At 55.3% G+C, this 16364-nt stretch overlaps 1 protein-coding gene across 2 annotated transcripts in view; it reads left to right on the top strand.

The window, feature by feature from the left end:
• The first annotated feature begins 3428 nt into the window (after positions 1–3428).
• AXL (AXL receptor tyrosine kinase) overlaps positions 3429–16364 on the top strand; it is a 30137-nt gene continuing 17201 nt past the window's right edge. For both annotated transcript variants that reach the window (XM_065898441.1, XM_065898440.1), the window contains exons 1-8: positions 3429–3492; positions 4598–4820; positions 5149–5249; positions 5823–5999; positions 11124–11204; positions 11336–11451; positions 15196–15406; positions 15709–15848. In XM_065898441.1, the coding sequence (XP_065754513.1) occupies positions 3429–3492; positions 4598–4820; positions 5149–5249; positions 5823–5999; positions 11124–11204; positions 11336–11451; positions 15196–15406; positions 15709–15848 (1113 nt within the window). The remainder of the gene's footprint in view (positions 3493–4597; positions 4821–5148; positions 5250–5822; positions 6000–11123; positions 11205–11335; positions 11452–15195; positions 15407–15708; positions 15849–16364) is intronic.

The following is a 16364-nucleotide window of genomic DNA, read 5'->3' as shown; positions in this document are numbered from 1 at the left end:
GCCTTTGCACCGGCTGTTCCCTCTGCCTGGAATGCCCTTTCCTATATGACTCACTTGCTAATTTACTTCAGAACTTGATCATAACCTCAGAGAGCACTTCCCTGACTACTTTCTCTAAAATGGCACTCCCCCCGCTCCCCTTGATATCCCTTCCCCAAATTTATTTTTCTTCACTTCCCGTGTTGCAATCTGATAAATATTTCTCTGGCTCTTCTCCCTCTTCCACTTGGAATATGAGCTCCATGAGGGCAGTCTTGCTCACTGTGGAATCCCCGCCTCTGGCACAGGGAACATTTCTATCCACCTGTCCATCTCACCTTTTTTTTTTGGCCACGCCACACGACTTTCAGGATCTTAGTTCCCCGACCAGGGATCGGAGCCAGCACCTTCAGCGGTTCAGCAATGAAAGCACCGAGTCCTAACCACTGGACCGCCAGGGAATTCCCCCATCTCATTTTTTTTTTTTTTTTTTTTTAGCTACGCGGGCCTCTCACTGTTGTGGCGTCTCCCATTGCGGAGCACAGGCTCCGGACGTGCAGGCTCAGCGGCCATGGCTCACGGGCCCAGCCGCTCCACGGCATGTGGGATCTTCCCGGACTGGGGCACGAACCCGTGTCCCCTGCATCGGCAGGCGGACTCTCAACCACTGCGCCACCAGGGAAGCCCCCATCTCATTTTTAAAATGCATTTGAGGGACTTCCCTGGGGGTCCAGTCGTTTAAAAGACTCTGTGCTTCCCCTGTAGGGCTAGGGTTCCATCCCTGGTGGGGGAATTAAGATCCCACATGCCGCACAGCGGGACCATAATAAAATTAAAATTAAAATACTATGTATAAAAAAATAAATAAATAAAATGCATTTGAAAGCCAATTGCAAACACATATTTGATACTCAGCAAATAGTTCTTGAAAGAACGAACACAGGTTCAAGTTGGCCACGCACACAGCTGGGTCCACCGTGTCCTAGGTGTGTAGGGCCACCCAGCGTATTCAGACAAGTGGGCAGACCTTTGCACATATTTGCGTCCCCCCAAAATGCCACAATAATTAACTGACCCCTTTATGAAAGGTCTTTTACATGGTGGTGCGGACACAGTGGTACCAAAGATATACCCAGTGCCTACACTCCCAGAGCCCACACTCCCAGAGCCCACAGACCATGAGACACACGGTCACACCAATAAATATATTGTGACAACCCAAGCCAAAGAAAAGGACAAAGTGTTAGGAGTGAACAACACGGGGACCTAGAGTTGACTGGGAAGGACCAGGCAGTGATGCCAAGGAGAAGGGACAATTGAGATGGGGCTGAGGGTGTGTAGGAGTTGGGGGCATAGAGCTTCAGGAGGAGGGCCTAAAGCTTGTGAACAAGAGAAAGGAGCCAGGTGGGCATGAGTGGTCAAGGCAAGCAGTTTGGGGGTTTATCTTGGAAGGTTTGGGGCAAAGGTGGAAAAGGGTTTGATTTGGGATTGAGAGACATTCTTCTTGCTGTTGACAGGTTAGAGGGAGAGAGAGTGGAGGCCAGGAGACCAGGGAGGAGGCCAGAGCAGGGGTCCAGGTGGGAGAAGATGGGGCTGGACCAGGGTGAGACCACGGGGAGGACAGCAAGGCCAGGCAGGAGAAAGGTTTGTGGAGCTAAATCGAATCCTCCTTGGCACTTGGAAACTTATTGAGGGTGGGGGCTGTCCAAGAGGACCCTGAGGGTCGGGCTTGGGTGGCAGAATAGATGCTGAGGCTGTCACTGAAATGGGACACAAATGACACAGCTCAGGAAAGCTGATGGAGAAGAGCCCTGAGTGCCAGGTTGTGGAGCCGGGAGCTCGCCCAGAGGGCAGTGGGGAGCCAAGGTTAAGCAGGGAGGGGACAGGGTCAGATTTGAGTTTCAGAAACATCCCTCTGCTTATGAATGGGAGATGATGGGCTGGAGGGAGTAAGAGTGGAGGCAAGGAGGCCTGGGGGGAGGCCAGGGAGGAGGCCAAGGCAGGGTCCTTGTGGGAAAGGATGGGGCTGGACTCCTCGGAGTGAGAAGAGGCAGGTGGGAGAGACATCGGGAGGCTGAAAGGAGAGGAGTTTATAAGGAGCTGTAGGGATGCCAATACACAAACAGAACAGCCAAGAGCAGAGAGATGGGTGGCCAGTCCCCTCCTACACAGACACTCAGGCTTGCAGAGACCCCCCCCCCCACCTCCACCACGTGCAAAACACATGGTGGGAAGTAAACGGACAAGCAGGAGAACCAGCACACAGGCCCTGGATCTACAAGGATCAGGATACACAATCCACCAGAGGGAGACAGCCATGCAAGTGCACAGAGAGACATACAGATGAGATGCAAAAAATCAAGGGCACCTTGTCAGCTGTCGTCACCACGTGCAAAAAACTGCACGTGCACTGACCCAGGACAGCTTCCCCGCAGCCTGCTAAGTGGGTTCTGCTGCTGTTCCCACCTTACAGATGGACAAAGCGAGGCTCGGGGAGGCCAGTCACTCGTAAGGTCACAGGGTTAGTGGTAGAGGCGGGATTCCCACCCAGGTCTTTGGGCACCCCTGTGAGTGCCCATCCACTGATGTCCTGTTTCCGTGCCCATGTGGATCTCTTTTGTATGAGGATCCACGTCTCCCCAAGTCTCCCCCCGGGGATGCCCACGCAGCAGTGTCCTCCCGTTTCTGGTTTCTGAGGTTTCTCCACGAATGGAGGAGCTCCTGACCTGGCTTGTCTGAGTGTGAGCCGGTGGCGTGCCCCTGCGTGTCTCCTCCTGTCCCAGCCTCTGTGTGTGGATGACATCTGTGAGAGTGTGTGTGTGTGTGTGTGTGTGTGTGTGTGTGTGTGTGTGTGTCCTTGTCTGAGGAGCTGTGAGTGAGAGGGGGAGTGCCTGGCTGGGCTGGGCTGGGGGTGGAGGCAGGGGAGGGGGGCATCGCAGAGGGGAGAGGAGTTCTGGAGGAATGTTTACCAGACATTGAGAGAGCCCAGAGGGACAGCGCCCAGAGCCGGGATAGGGAGACGCACAGCTTCCCTGCCTCGCTGGCCCACGATTAGGGGCATAGCCACCTGGGGCCCCCTTCCCCCTCCTCAGCCTCCCTCCAGGGCCCCTTTAAGAAAGAGCTGGTCCTCTTCTCTCCGCGTTAACCCCTTGAAGTCCGGGTGGCCCCTTGGGCTCCCGCCGGTGGGCGGAGGCGGGGGGAGCCAGGGGCGGGGAAAGCGTTGCCCGAAATCTGGGAGGGAGAGAAGGAGGCAGGGGAGCTGGGAAGGCGCCGCTGAGCAGAGCCGGGTGAGGGCGCCCCCCGCTCCGCTGTGCCAGGCGGGCAGTGCCAAATCCGGGGAGCCCGGAGCTGGGGGGAGGGCCGGGCACAACCCGGCCCTGCCCCCTCCCCCACGGGGTGCCCAGCAACTTCTGAGGAAAGTTTGGCATTGATTGCGTGGTGCCCCGAGGATGGGCAGGGTCCTGCTGGCCTGGTGCTGGGCGCTGTGCTGCTGGGGGTGCGTGGCTCCCAAGGGTGAGTGATGGGGGGCGCTGGGGGAGGAGGGAAAGGAGAGGGATGGATGGCAGGTGTTTGAGGGGGGTGAGTCGGGAGTCCTGGTCTGGCTCAGGGAGTTTCCTTGGGACAACAGAGGGGGAGGGTATACACAGAGACAAACCAAGAGAGGGAAGGAAAAAGGGACTCTTGAGAGAGCAGAAGGGCAAGAAACAGAAACTAAGAGGGTCAGAGATGGGAAGAGATGGACACAGACAGACAGACAGGAGAAGCTGAGGGCAAGGGTAGGGGCTGGACTTGAGTTGGGGGCCTTGGGGAGAGGGGCTGAGCTGGGGGCTGCCCGGAAAGGAAGCTTCCAGAAAGGACCCCAAGTCAGGCAGCGGGATGAGGAGGCTCCAGAGCCCTAGGGGAAGTCCCTTGTCACTGTCACCCCCACTTCTCCTTACCCTATGGCTGTTTGTCTGCGCGTTCCACCTCTGGGGCCAGGGACTCTGCCTCCAATCCTACCATCTCTGTGGGTCTCCATTTCTCTCTCTCTCTCCAGTCTCTGTCTTTATCTCTCCCTGTGCCCTAAGTGTCTCTATCACTGTCTCTGTCCGTCTGTTTTTATCTCTTTCTGTCCATTTCCCTCTGTGTGTCTCTCCTACCACTTTTTCCCCTCTGGGGTGTCTCTCTCCATCTCTTATCCTCTGTCGCTCCGGGTTTCTGTCCCTCTGTCTGCCTGACGTTCTCTGGTTCCTCTCTCTGACTCTCCTTCCCTGTTTCTCTCTCTCTCCTCTCCCTCCCATTCCCTTTTCTTCCCCACCGTCCACCAGCCTAATCTGTCAAGTCTCTAGAGACACTAAGGGAGGGCAGGCCTGCCGGGCAGTCAGGGCGTGGGAGGCTGCCAGACCCCGGGCCTACTCCCAACGGACGGAGGCTGGAGGCCGGACCCCAGTCCCCTGGGAAGGCTCCCATCTTCCCCTCAAAGCCTCTACCCTCCACACCCCCTGCTGAGGTCACTCTGCAACTATGTGGGCCTAAGGGCCTGGCGGGGTCCTGGCAGTAGGCAGGCCGGCACGGGTGGAACCAAGGAGTTGGAGGGGAGCAGGGTTTCCTGAGTGAATTCTTCCCCATCTCCCTGCAGGCCCACAGGCTGAGCGGCACCCCTTCGTGGGGAGTCCGGGGAACATCACTGGTGCCCGAGGACTCATGGGGGCCCTTCGGTGTGAGCTCCAGGTTCAGGGGGAGCCCCCCGAGGTGACCTGGCTTCGGGATGGACAGGTCCTAGAGCTGGCAGACAGCACCCAGACCCAGGTGCCCCTGGGCGAAGACGGGCAGGATGACTGGAAAGTGGTCAGCCAACTCAGGTGCCCGGCCTCCCCTAACCAGACACGACCCGCATCCCTCCTGACCCCTGTGTCCCCACCTCCATCACATGGTGGCTGCAGAGTCACTCGCAGGAGCCCACCTGGGTTGGACCCCAGTGTGGCCACTCGCTAGCTGCATGGCTTTGAGCATGTGACGTAACTAAACCTGGCTTTCACTTTCCTCTTCTGTAAAATGAGTTAATAATAGTACCCACTTATTCGGTCTTACGAGTTTCCAGCCCAGACTCTCCTCTTTCAGTTCTGAGGACCCCCTCCCCGGGTACAGCTTTGACCCTGAACCTCTCTGTCCCTCCTCTTGCCCTGTCAGAATCTCGTCCCTGCAGCTCTCAGACGCTGGATGGTACCAGTGTGCCGTGGTCCTGGGCAGAAAGACCTTCGTGTCCCAGCCTGGCTACGTCGGGCTGGAGGGTGAGCCCTGGGCTCAGAGGTCGTGGGAGACCAAGAATCCTGAGGGGTCAGAGGGTGCTGGAGGATTCGCGGCGTGCATTGGGGACGTACAACCTAAGAATGTCAGAGATCTTGGAGGGTCAGGCAGCTGGAGGGGTCTATAAATTATTGGGGGCAGGCCTGCACAAGATTATATGTTTTGGGCGGGGGGGGAGATATCTTTGGGTCTGTCAGTTGTCCTGAGGTCACACATGGTTGGGGCAGGACATTCGGGGGTCAGATCAAGGGTCTGAGGCACAACTTAACCCTCTCCCTCACCCCCCAGGGGGCCTCACTTTCCTCATAGACAAAGTGGCATGAAGAGCAGGAAGGAGTAAGACATTCTGGAAAAGAGACATGAGAGGCTCAGATGTCCTGGAGCTCAGACATTGGTGGGGAGAGTCGGATATTGGGATCATGTTTCCTGGGGGTAGAGGTGTCCTGAGGGGTCAGACATAGGGGTCAAAGACCCTGCACCCTACAACATCCTAGTGGTGAGTCAGACACCTAGGGGGCTCAGAGGGACCCCAGCCTTCACCACTGCCCCCCGCCCAGGTCTGCCTTACTTCCTGGAGGAGCCTGAGGACAGGACTGTGTCTGCCAACACTCCCTTCAACCTGAGCTGCCGGGCCCAGGGACCCCCAGAGCCCGTGGACCTACTCTGGCTCCAGGATGCTGTCTCCCTAGCTGCAACCGTGGACCACAGTGCCCAGCACACACTCCGTGTTCCAGGTGAGTCCAGGGATGTGGTCAGCTCAGTGTAGAGGGCCAGACAGGATGGAAGTGGGGAGCCCTTCATGCCTCTGTGTGAGGGTCTGCTCATCCCGCTGTCCTTCTCTGTCTGTCTCTGAGTCTCCCTCTAGTCTTTTCTCTTTGTCTCTGAGTATCTCTGTCTCTGCATTTCTGTCCCCATCTATCTCGTTTCCCTCTGTATGTTTTCTTTCTGTCTCTGTTCTCCATCTCTCTCTGTTGCTCTGTGTGTCTCCCTGTCTCTCTGCTCTTTCCCCCTCCATTCATGCCAGCCTCTCTGCAGAGAATTCTTTGTCCTGGGTTTCCTCTGAGCTGCTCCATGGCCAAGTGTGTGGGGGTCTGATGCCCCTTGTGTCAGCCCTTGACCCTAAGCAGGGCACCGGAATCAACTGGGCCTTCCTCTCCCCTAGCTCCTTACAGAAGTAACCCAAGATGGAGAGAGACACGACAGGTCTGAGTGACAGGAGAAACCCTCCCAGCCTCAGGGTGACCATCCCCTTCCACACCTCACAGATGGGGCAGGACCTAGTTTGGGGTCACACAGCGGTCAGCCAGAGTTGGGGGACCCTGAGCACAGGGGGTTCCCCTCACTGAGGAAGGAGAGGCAGAGGAACACAGATGGGGGAGGCTGAGTCAGTCAGAGGGAGGCGGCTGGACCTTGGAGGGCATCGGCTTCCAGCATCCCCAACCTGCTGCTTCCATCTGCTGGCATGGGGAGGGGACTCCTGACAAGAGAGTCTCTTAGGGTGGGAGGAGGTGCTCACATTCCCAGCATTCCGGGGGCCCTGAGTGTACGAGGAATCAGGGGTGAGCATGCCGCCTCCAGAGGGGTGACTCAGGCCCACAGCTCTGGGGCCTGAGTCAGCCTGGCAGGACCCAGGCAAAGGGGAGGGAGAGCGGGATGGTTCCCCCACCCCATCCCAGGAAGAGGGAGAAATGGGGGACGCAGGTGTGAGAGGATCTGTGTGTGTATCAGCGTGTGAGGGAGCTGCCAGGTGGGGATCTCTGTGTGTGTCTCTGTGTGTGAGGCGGGGTGGGAGGTCTGGGTGTGTCCCTGTCCCTCTCGATCTGTGTCTCAGTGCATCTACCTGTTTGTACGAGGGTGTACCTGAGTGAGGGCTGGCTTCTGTGTATGTCTCAGAGTGTGTGTGTGTGTGTGTGTGTGCGTGCGTGTGTGTGCGTGTGTGTGTGTGTGAGACTAGGTATGTTTCTGTCGCCTTAGGTGTCTGTCCCACTGTGTTTGGGTCTTTATGGCATGTTTCTGTAAGTTTCTCAGGGGCTGTCAGTGTGTGTGTGTGTGTGTGTGTGTGTGTGTGTGTGTGTGTATGTGTGTGACTAAGTACTCCAGTGTCGGCCTGCTATCTGTCCTTCTTTGTGTTTGTGTGTTCACAGCGGTGACTCTCTGTGAGAGGGTGGAGTGCACATGTGTGTGTGAGGAGAGATGGCAGAGTGATGGATGGCAGTGCGCCTTGTGGCTATTTTCCATACCTCCCTGTATAGAGACAATGCCAGCTTACAGGCGTGTGCCTTTAGGTGTCGGTGTGTCTTAGTGGGAGCTTCTGTTTCTTTGTGGACTCAGGATGTGTCATTGGACAACTTGGTGTGTTTCTTGGTGTGGTTCCACTGCCTGTGGCTGTGTATGGATGGCTCTGTGATATCTGTGTATATGTCACAGGGTGAGCATGTTGGTATGTAACTCTGTCCCATGGACCCCTATAGACATGTGTGTGTGTGTGTGTGTGTGTGTGTGATTCACAGCAGGTAGTAACAACACCCTTCTGCTTCTGTCTGCTCTCCTGGTATGTCGGTCCCAGCCCTGACTGCCTCTTGGTGGATGAACTTGAGGTACTCACCAGCCAGTGTGTATATATGTGTCTGTGCCACCTATATGCACAAGGCAGCATCTCCACGTTTGTGTGTCTGCAGCAACCCTGTGTGTCGAAGCAAGTGTGTGTTTCCGTATCAGCCTGCATCTTGAGGAATGTGTCTGAAGCAACCTGAGTGTGTCCAGCTGTGTTTTGAAGGCTTGGCTGTGTTTCTGTGTGAGCCAGTTAACATCAACCTGATTTGTGTCCTGTTGTGTATCCGTTTGTCCACTTCAACCTCAACGTACGTTTGTTGCTTGGTGGGTGTATCTCGAACTGCGGGGAGGTTTGTGCGTCTGTCAGCTTCAGCCTAGGTGTGTATTGTGTTGCTAGGTGTTTGTAGTCAGTGTGTGCTCGTTCGATTGCGTGTTTGTGTTCGTGTATGTGTGTGTCTCTCTTTGTGTATGTGCGTCGGTGTCAGCCCCTTGTGTATACGTGTCAGTCATAGAGAATGTTTTTGTGTCACCGCGTGTCTGCGACAGCATCCTCCTGTATAGTTAACCAGTTTTCTGTTTTAGGGCCCGTAACGTGCCCTGTAGGCCCCTGTATGTTAAGTGTGATTCACTGTGTGTGTGTAGGAATTCGTGGTGTGTTCTGGATCAAGGAATTTCGTCCGTTTGTGTGTGTCTGTCCCTGGATCTGACTCAGGGCGTGCCCCTTCTCTCCTTCCATCCCTCCAATTCCCTCGGAAAAAGCAAACTGCGCTCTGGGGTGGGGGAGGGTGGCGCCGGGCGCCGAGGGGGAGAGGGACGGTACATCTGGAAAGCACATCTGGAGTCGGTCGTAGAGGGAGAGCCCGCCGGAGGGGAGGGGGTCCTAGGCCCTTTCGCCCCTGTCTCCCCCTCCCTCAAGGTGCGGGCCGCTGGGGCCCCGGGAAGGGGGATCCCAGTCCGGCCGGAAGTGCCGGGGTGGGGGCGCCCCGGTGACTCACGCGGGGGCAGGAATGCTGCGGTCGGAACTGGACCGGGCTCCAGACCCCCCTCCCGCCCCAGGGCTCCAACGGCGGCGGGCAGCGCGGGCTCCCGCGCGGTGACCCTGGCGGACCCCCACGTGCCAGGTGGCTGGACGGGACCCAGGTTCCCCGCCCCCTCGGGCAGCTCGCCCGGGGCTGTCCTGTCCCTCCCCAGGGCAGCCGGGGGCTGCGGGCCGGGCACCTGACCTTGGCTGGGAACTGCGGCCTGGGCAGCGGAGCTGGGGAACTTCCCTGCCCACCCCCCTTCCGGCCTCGCCGCCTTTCCCTCCTTCTACTCCCTCTGCTAACTGAGAAAAGGAAACTTTGTGTGTGCGCGTAGCTGGTGGTGGTGGGAACACAGCACAGCGCGGAACAAACGCAGGAGACGCACGCGTATAGCATCCACAGACACGCAGAGAAACACAGGCAGATACAGATCTGCAGTCACACATAGACTGAAGACTTGGTCCTCCTTACCTCCTATCACCCAGAGATTATGGGTGTGCGTGTCTCTGTTGCCGTGTGTGTGAATCTGTGTATGTTGTATAGCTCTGTGTGTTGTGTATCTCTGTGTTTGTGTGTCTGCGTCTCTTGTGTTTGTGTACTTGTACGTGCCTCTGTGTGCGTGCATGTGTGTGTATATTCCCACCACCACCACACTGAGAAAGGGGAGGCAATCCACCCCCAGGCACTCAAAAACACACGAACTCACCCACGGAATTACACATGCTCACGTCGCTACGTACACACCCGGAAGTGCTCATAAGTACATAAATTCATCCACTCATTCAACAAACATTTACGGAGAACCTACTGTGTGCCAGGCCGTCTTAGGCCCCTGGGGGGATACAGCAGGGGGCAAAACAGACAGAAACCCCTACCGTCCTGGGCTGACGTGCTAGTGGGGTCAACACACAGTGAACAGGATATGTAGGACTGTGTAAAGGATGCTGTGATGAGAAGAATCAAAGAGAAAGTAAAGCAGGGAAGAGGCTAGTTGTGGAGGGGAGGTTCCAATTTTCAACAAGGTGGTTGGGGACAGAGGCGACTGGAAGGTGGAATCTGAGTAACAAATGTGAAGGTGGGCAGGAGGGAGCCACGTGGATGTCTGTGGGAATGCTTTTCCAAGCAGAGGGAACGGAAGCGCAGATTTCCCGAGGTGGGAGCATGCATAGTACCTTCTAGAAACATCAGGAGGCCAGTGGAGCTAGAGTGAGTGAGTGCGGGGTAGAGGGATTGGTAGCAGCTAAGCTTGTCGATGAGCAAACACCTCTACATTTCCACACCGCCATGAGGGCCTGTTTCTTAAGTGTGTATCTATTAGATGTGTACACTTCGAGACAGGTGTCTGTGTGGCTCAGTGTGATTGTGTCTATTTTTGTGTGTATATGTGAGTGTGTGTTCGTCTGTGTGTTTGTGTGTGTCTAGGTATGAGTATGTGCGTTTCTTTTTTTTTTGATTACCTTGTTCTTTTTAAATTAATTTATTGTTTGTTTATTTTTGGCTGCGTTGGGTCTTCATTGTTGTGCGCAGGCTTTCTCTAGTTGCGGCGAGTGGGGGCTACTCTTCGAAGCGCTGAGCGGGCTTCTCACTGCGGTGGCTTCTCTTGTTGCGGAGCACAGGCTCTAGGCGCGCAGGCTTCAGTAGTTATGGCGTGCAGACTTTAGTAGCTGTGGCTCGCGGGCTCTAGAGCACAGGCTCAGTAAATGTGGCGCCCGAGCTTAGTTGCTCTGCGGCATGTGGGATCTTCCCGGACCAGGGATGGAACCCGTGTCCCCTGCATTGGCAGGCGGATTCTTAACCACTGTGCCAACAGGGAAGTCCCCGAGTATGTGCGTTTCTGTATGTGAGTGTGTGTTTCTGTGTGCGTCTGTGTGTGTAACTGGTGCCTGCGTCTGGTGTGTCTATGTGTGAGTATGAGTGTTTCTGTGCGTCTGTATATCTGTGTATGTATGTGTATCTCTGTGCATAAGCGTGTGTATGAGTGTGTGTGCCTGTGTGCGTCTATGTATGTGGTTCTGAGTATATATGTCTGTGTGTGTACGTGTGCATGTGTTTCTATCTGTGTGCGTGTCTGTGGGGTGGGGTGTTAGCTGGCCTTGTGTTTGGGGATGGAGACCTGTGTTCCCAATGTATTATCTCCCTTTCCCACAATCTCCCTTCAAGCAGGTGGCCCTGGGTGCCAGACTGACCCTGTCGGGTAGGGCGTGGTGGAAGGGATGCTCAGCGTGGCCCGGGAGCCCCTCCTTCCCCTTTCTGACTGGACCCCTCCCTCATATGACTCCCCAGGCCTGAACAAGACTGCTTCTTTCTCCTGTGAAGCCCATAACGCCAAGGGGGTCACCACATCCCGCACGGCCACCATCACAGGTGACAGGAAAGGGAGCTGGAGAGCTGGGTGTCAGAGGGTGGGGCATTGGGGTCAAAGGTCAGAGCTGGAATTGAGGGCAGGGTGGGGAGCTTTGGGCAAGGGGTCAGCTCCTCCCCTCTTCTGTCCACAGTGCTCCCCCAGCGGCCCCGCGACCTCCACTTGGTTTCCAGCCAGCCGACGGAGCTGGAGGTGGCTTGGACCCCAGGCCTGAGCGGCATTTATCCCCTCACCCACTGCACCCTGCAGGTGAGACCTCAGGCTTTCCTCACCTCCGTCTCAGCCCTCCTTCCATCCACAGCCACAGGCCCTCATCCTCTCCCTGGGAAACCAGCCCTTCCCACCCATTCGTGTGTTGAGAAGCAGTAGAGCCTTGGGTTAAGCCAGATGTCCTGGGTTCAAATCCTGACTCCACCAGCTGCTGGCCACATGAGCTTGGGCAGGTGACACAACCTCCCTGGGTCTCAGTTCTCTCATCTATAAAATGGGCATAATGGTGGTACCTACCTGATAGGCTGGCTGTGGGGATTCAATGAGTGAATGCAATTAACAAAATAGTATCTGGACCTTTGGGAATGTGTAATAAACTATTGGCTGCTTTTGGGAATTCCCTGGTGGTCCAGTGGTTAGGACTCTGTGCTTTCACTGCCGAGGGCGTGGGTTCAGCCCCTGGTTGGAGAACTAAGATCCCGCAAGCCATGTGGCACTGCCAAAAAAAACACTATTGGCTGTTTTCATTTTTTTAGTGTTAGTGATATTGACTCTAGCTGGAATGGGAGCCCTGAGACAGCAGGGCCCATCATCACTGGGTACCCACAGCCCTGTACTTCTCCTGTCCCAGCCCTGACCACCCTGGGTTGTCACTGTCTGGGGGTGAGTCTGTCTCCCCCTGGACTGTGAGCTCTGGGAGGGCAGGGCTGGCCTGGTTTAGCCACCACTGGGTCCCTATTACTTATTGCCCAGCGCAAGGCCAGACATCGACTAGGGAATGTTTGCTGGAAGAATAGCTAACAATTGAGATGAGCTAGACCCAGCCTTCGGCACTGAAGTTGTTCCTGCTCTAGAATAAGAAAAACAAAGCAACACACATCTCTGAATATGAGATCCAGTTCTGGCCTGATGTTCTCTGAGATTTGAGAGTTTAAGTGAGGATGGCACAGTGTCTGTGATGGGAGATGACAATAATGGAAAATGACCAACTTTTATTGAATGTCACCTATGTGCTGCGCCTTGCGTTACAGCTTTTCACACAGCCTCTCAAGTGTTTGTGAAGTAGGGTCTATGGATACACCCATTTTCCAGATGAAGTAACTAAGGCTCAGGGTAGTTAAGCAACTTGCCCAAAGTCACAGACAGGAAGTGGCAGATGTGGAATTTGAACCCTTGTCTCGCCAAACCCAAAGGGCACTCCTGACCTCCTAAAGACCATTTAGAGCCAGTGCTTGATTGAACGGGAGTTGCCTTTCTTATAAGAAAGACTCTGGCCCTGGAGACAACCTCACATTGAATTGACATTTTAACCCCAGAAAGTAGTGGCTGTTCATCTTCCCATTTTCAAGATAAGAAACTGAGGCCCAGAGAGGGGAAGTGACCTTCCTTCCCCAATGGCTAAAAAGGATAAAACCATTTCAATCCCAGAGGCCAGGCTGATTTGGGAAGACCTCAAATGCCAGGTCAGGCACCAACTGTACCCACAACCCACATCCATCCAGTGTCCCCAAGAAAGCAGAAGTGTACCCTCTTCCCTCTCCAGGTCTCACTTCCTGCTGTGCATGGGCTAAGGGTTCAAGTGGGAGGTCACAGCCGTCCCGGGGAAAAGAGAAGTGGAGTTGGCAGGGGGAGCCTGACTGTCTGCACCCACGTCCCCTTTGTCCCAGAAGAGGTTCCCCTTCTGGTCAGTCACTGTGGGTCAGAGATCAGGCATGGAGACCTACGTCCCCCATCCTGCTACCCACCTTCTGCTCAGCTCCTCCCCACGCCTTGCAATGCTGTTGTCTCCCCACATGGGGGCTGTGTGACTTTGGGCAAGCTGCTGAATCTGGGCCTCTGTTTCCTCACCTGTAAAATGGGAATGAAAAAAGAAATTGACCCCATAGGGTGATGGTAAGAAGGCAATTTGCTCAACCAGGAATGTGTTTGGCAAGGTGCTTGGGACACAGCTGGCGCTCAGAAAATGTTAGCTGTTGACAGGATGGCAAGCCAGTTCATGAGCCTCATTTCATTAAACCTCGCACCTTGAGAGGGAGGGACTCTTGGAAGCCCATTTTCCAGAGACAGGAACTGAGACCCAGGGAGGTTAAGACACTCACTCTAAATCACACAGCAAATAATATCCAAGCCAAGATTTGGACCCAAAGGAATCTGGCTTTAGAGCCTTAAGCAGTAAACTTCCCAACACACTGTGTGGTGTGGTTACATCGCCTGATTGCTCCCCAGGGTGAAGGCAGCACCCCTGAGCTGTGTGGCTGTGGGTTGTGTGGCTGTGGCGGGTTGTGGTTCTGTGGGGAAGGGCTGTACAGACGTCTTCCCCAGCCGTGGCCCCTGCCATCCTGATGGTGCCACTCCTGGCGACCAGGTGGGTGTAGCAGCCTGTACCGCTGTGCAGGGTGTGCAGGGTTTGACACTCATGGCCAGACAACCTCACACACACAAAATGATAATGACAAACTCTCGACATGCACAAACACTCTTCTACACACTTACGGGAGTCAATTCAGTTAACCCTGCGAAGTAGGGAAACACCGTTGTTATCCCATTTTACAGATGAGGAAACCGAGGTGCAGAGCTAGGGAGTGGTAGAGGCTGGATCCAGATGCAGTATCCCTGCTCTTCAGCACTAAGCTGCATTGCCTCTCTGAACAGAAGAGAAGTATTGTTACTATTACTGATGTTCTTAAATGGACATTCTTGTTGTCAGTAGGGCAAAGGTTTTGAAGACAGGCTGGGGTTCAGGTTCCAGCTTCATCAGTGACAAGCTGGTGTCCTTGGGCCAGTGATTTCATCTCTCTGAGCCTCAGTGTCCCCATCCGTATAACGGGCACAAACACAGCACATGTTTACAGCGCAAAGCTGAGGTGAGGATCAAATGAGTTCAGATCTGTAAAAGGCTTTTCTTATTTATTTAGTTAGTTATTTGGTTACACCGGGTGTTAGTTGCGGCTCGCTGGCTCCTTAATTGTGGCATGCGGACTCTTAGTTGCGGCATGTGGGATCTAGTTCCCTGACCAGGGATCGAATCCAGGCCCCCTGCATTGGGAGCGTGGAGTCTTAACCACAGTGCCACCAGGGAAGTCCCAAGGCTTTTGTTTTTTTTAATTAAGGTATAACATATATAATGTGCATACCCTTTGGTGTGCTTAACCTATGTGACCTCCCTCTGAATCAAGATGCAGACACTTCTCAGCTCCCTTGAAGGCTCCCTCAGCCCCCAGAGATGCCCACCCTTCGGACTTTTTTTTTTTTTTGGCTGAGCCGCTCGGCTTGCAGGATCTTAGTTCCCTCACCAGGGATTGAACCCGGGCCCACGGCAGTGAAAGCACGGAGTCCTGACCACCGGACCACCAGGGAATTCCCTCTTCTGACTTCTATTGTGGGACGTTTCTTTTGCCTGTGGTTGACTGTCACTGTCATTATTGTTGATGCTGACCGCCTGCCATGCACTATGCAACTGTCCTACATTGAATCTTTAAGCAGCCCCAGAAGGCATTTGCTCCTCTAAGCCCCCATTTTCCAGATGAGGAAACTGAGGCTCAGAGAGGGAAAGGCTTGTCAGAAGTGACATTTGTAAGTGATGGCAGAGCCACGTTGCGCAGCTGGGTGGTCTCCTCGTTTTGCAAACTCAGGTGCCCGTGTTGCACTAACATGGAGTTGTGACACACACACACATCCTCGCAAAATTGTGCCATCACAGCAGGATCACCACCACTGAGAGTTGTGTGAGCACGTCCAGTGATTGCGTGGCCACCCTGTCCTCACGCGCCCCTCTCTCCCCAGGCTGTGCTGTCAGACGATGGGGTGGGCACCTGGCTGGGAGAGCCGGACCCCCCAGAGGAACCCCTCACCTTACAAGCATCTGTTCCGCCTCACCAACTGCGGCTGGGCAACCTCCATCCTCACACCCCTTACCACATCCGGGTGGCGTGTGTCAGTAGCCAGGGCCCCTCACCCTGGACCCACTGGCTTCCTGTGGAGACACCGGAGGGAGGTAAGAAGGGGCTGGTGGCCAGGAGACGTCGCTCACTGCCCCACTGACCCTTGCACACATCAGTATAATCCCCGGCATCTCCTCTCGCCCGTTTAACCCATGTGGCTTCAGACTCCTTCCTGCCTCGTCCCCGACTCCTCAGCACGGCACACTGGCATCTCTCCCCTGTGCTTCTGCTCATGGGAGGCCTGCACGAGGTGCCCATGTGCATGCCCTCTGTACCCTGGCCCTACTTCCTGGGAACAGGGGTGGGGGTCAGGAAGAGGTGGGGATGCCAGCTTCCCCTCTTCCCTGTCCTCCAGTGCCCCTGGGCCCTCCTGAGAACGTTAGCGCCATGCGGAATGGAAGCCAAGCCCTCGTGCATTGGCAGGAACCAAGGGCGCCCCTGCAGGGCACCCTGCTAGGGTACCGACTGGCCTATCGAGGTCAGGATACCCCCGAGGTGGGTGCTGCTGGCTAGGTTGGGGTGGAGGGGCTGTGGAGGAGCGAGGAGTGGTGGGGAGAAGACGACAGGGCAGACATGGACAGTTGAGCAGGTTGGGTAGGATGCCATCACACTGTGCTAGGAGGGCACATTGTGGGACAGTTAAAGGGGTCCGGGAGAGGGTTAGGGATGGCTATTCATGAATCACGTACAAAGCGTTTCAGTAGACCTATATGTACCAGGACAGTTTTACAGCAGATAGTGGCATAACATCTTGAGGAAGGGGTGCCTCTTCCTAATTGGCACAAAGGTACTACCTGAGCAAGCAGCACCCTGGGGTGGAGAGATGGGGCGGGAGAGAGGGTGGGGAGTTAGAAGGGTCTGGAGCGATGAGGGTGAAAAGATGAGAATTCAGTTCTTCAACACAAGTACCGTGTTCCACACATCGTGCTAGGACTTGAAGACGTGGGAGTGAATGAGACAAAGTCCCAGTCCTGGTGGAGCTGTTATTTTAGTGGGTGTAGAGATGGAGAA

This window comes from Phocoena phocoena, chromosome 20, assembly GCF_963924675.1.
Source record: "Phocoena phocoena chromosome 20, mPhoPho1.1, whole genome shotgun sequence".
NCBI lineage: Eukaryota > Metazoa > Chordata > Mammalia > Artiodactyla > Phocoenidae > Phocoena > Phocoena phocoena.
The sequence above is the reverse complement of the archived record's forward strand: the minus strand, read 5'-3'. Positions and strand labels throughout refer to the sequence as shown.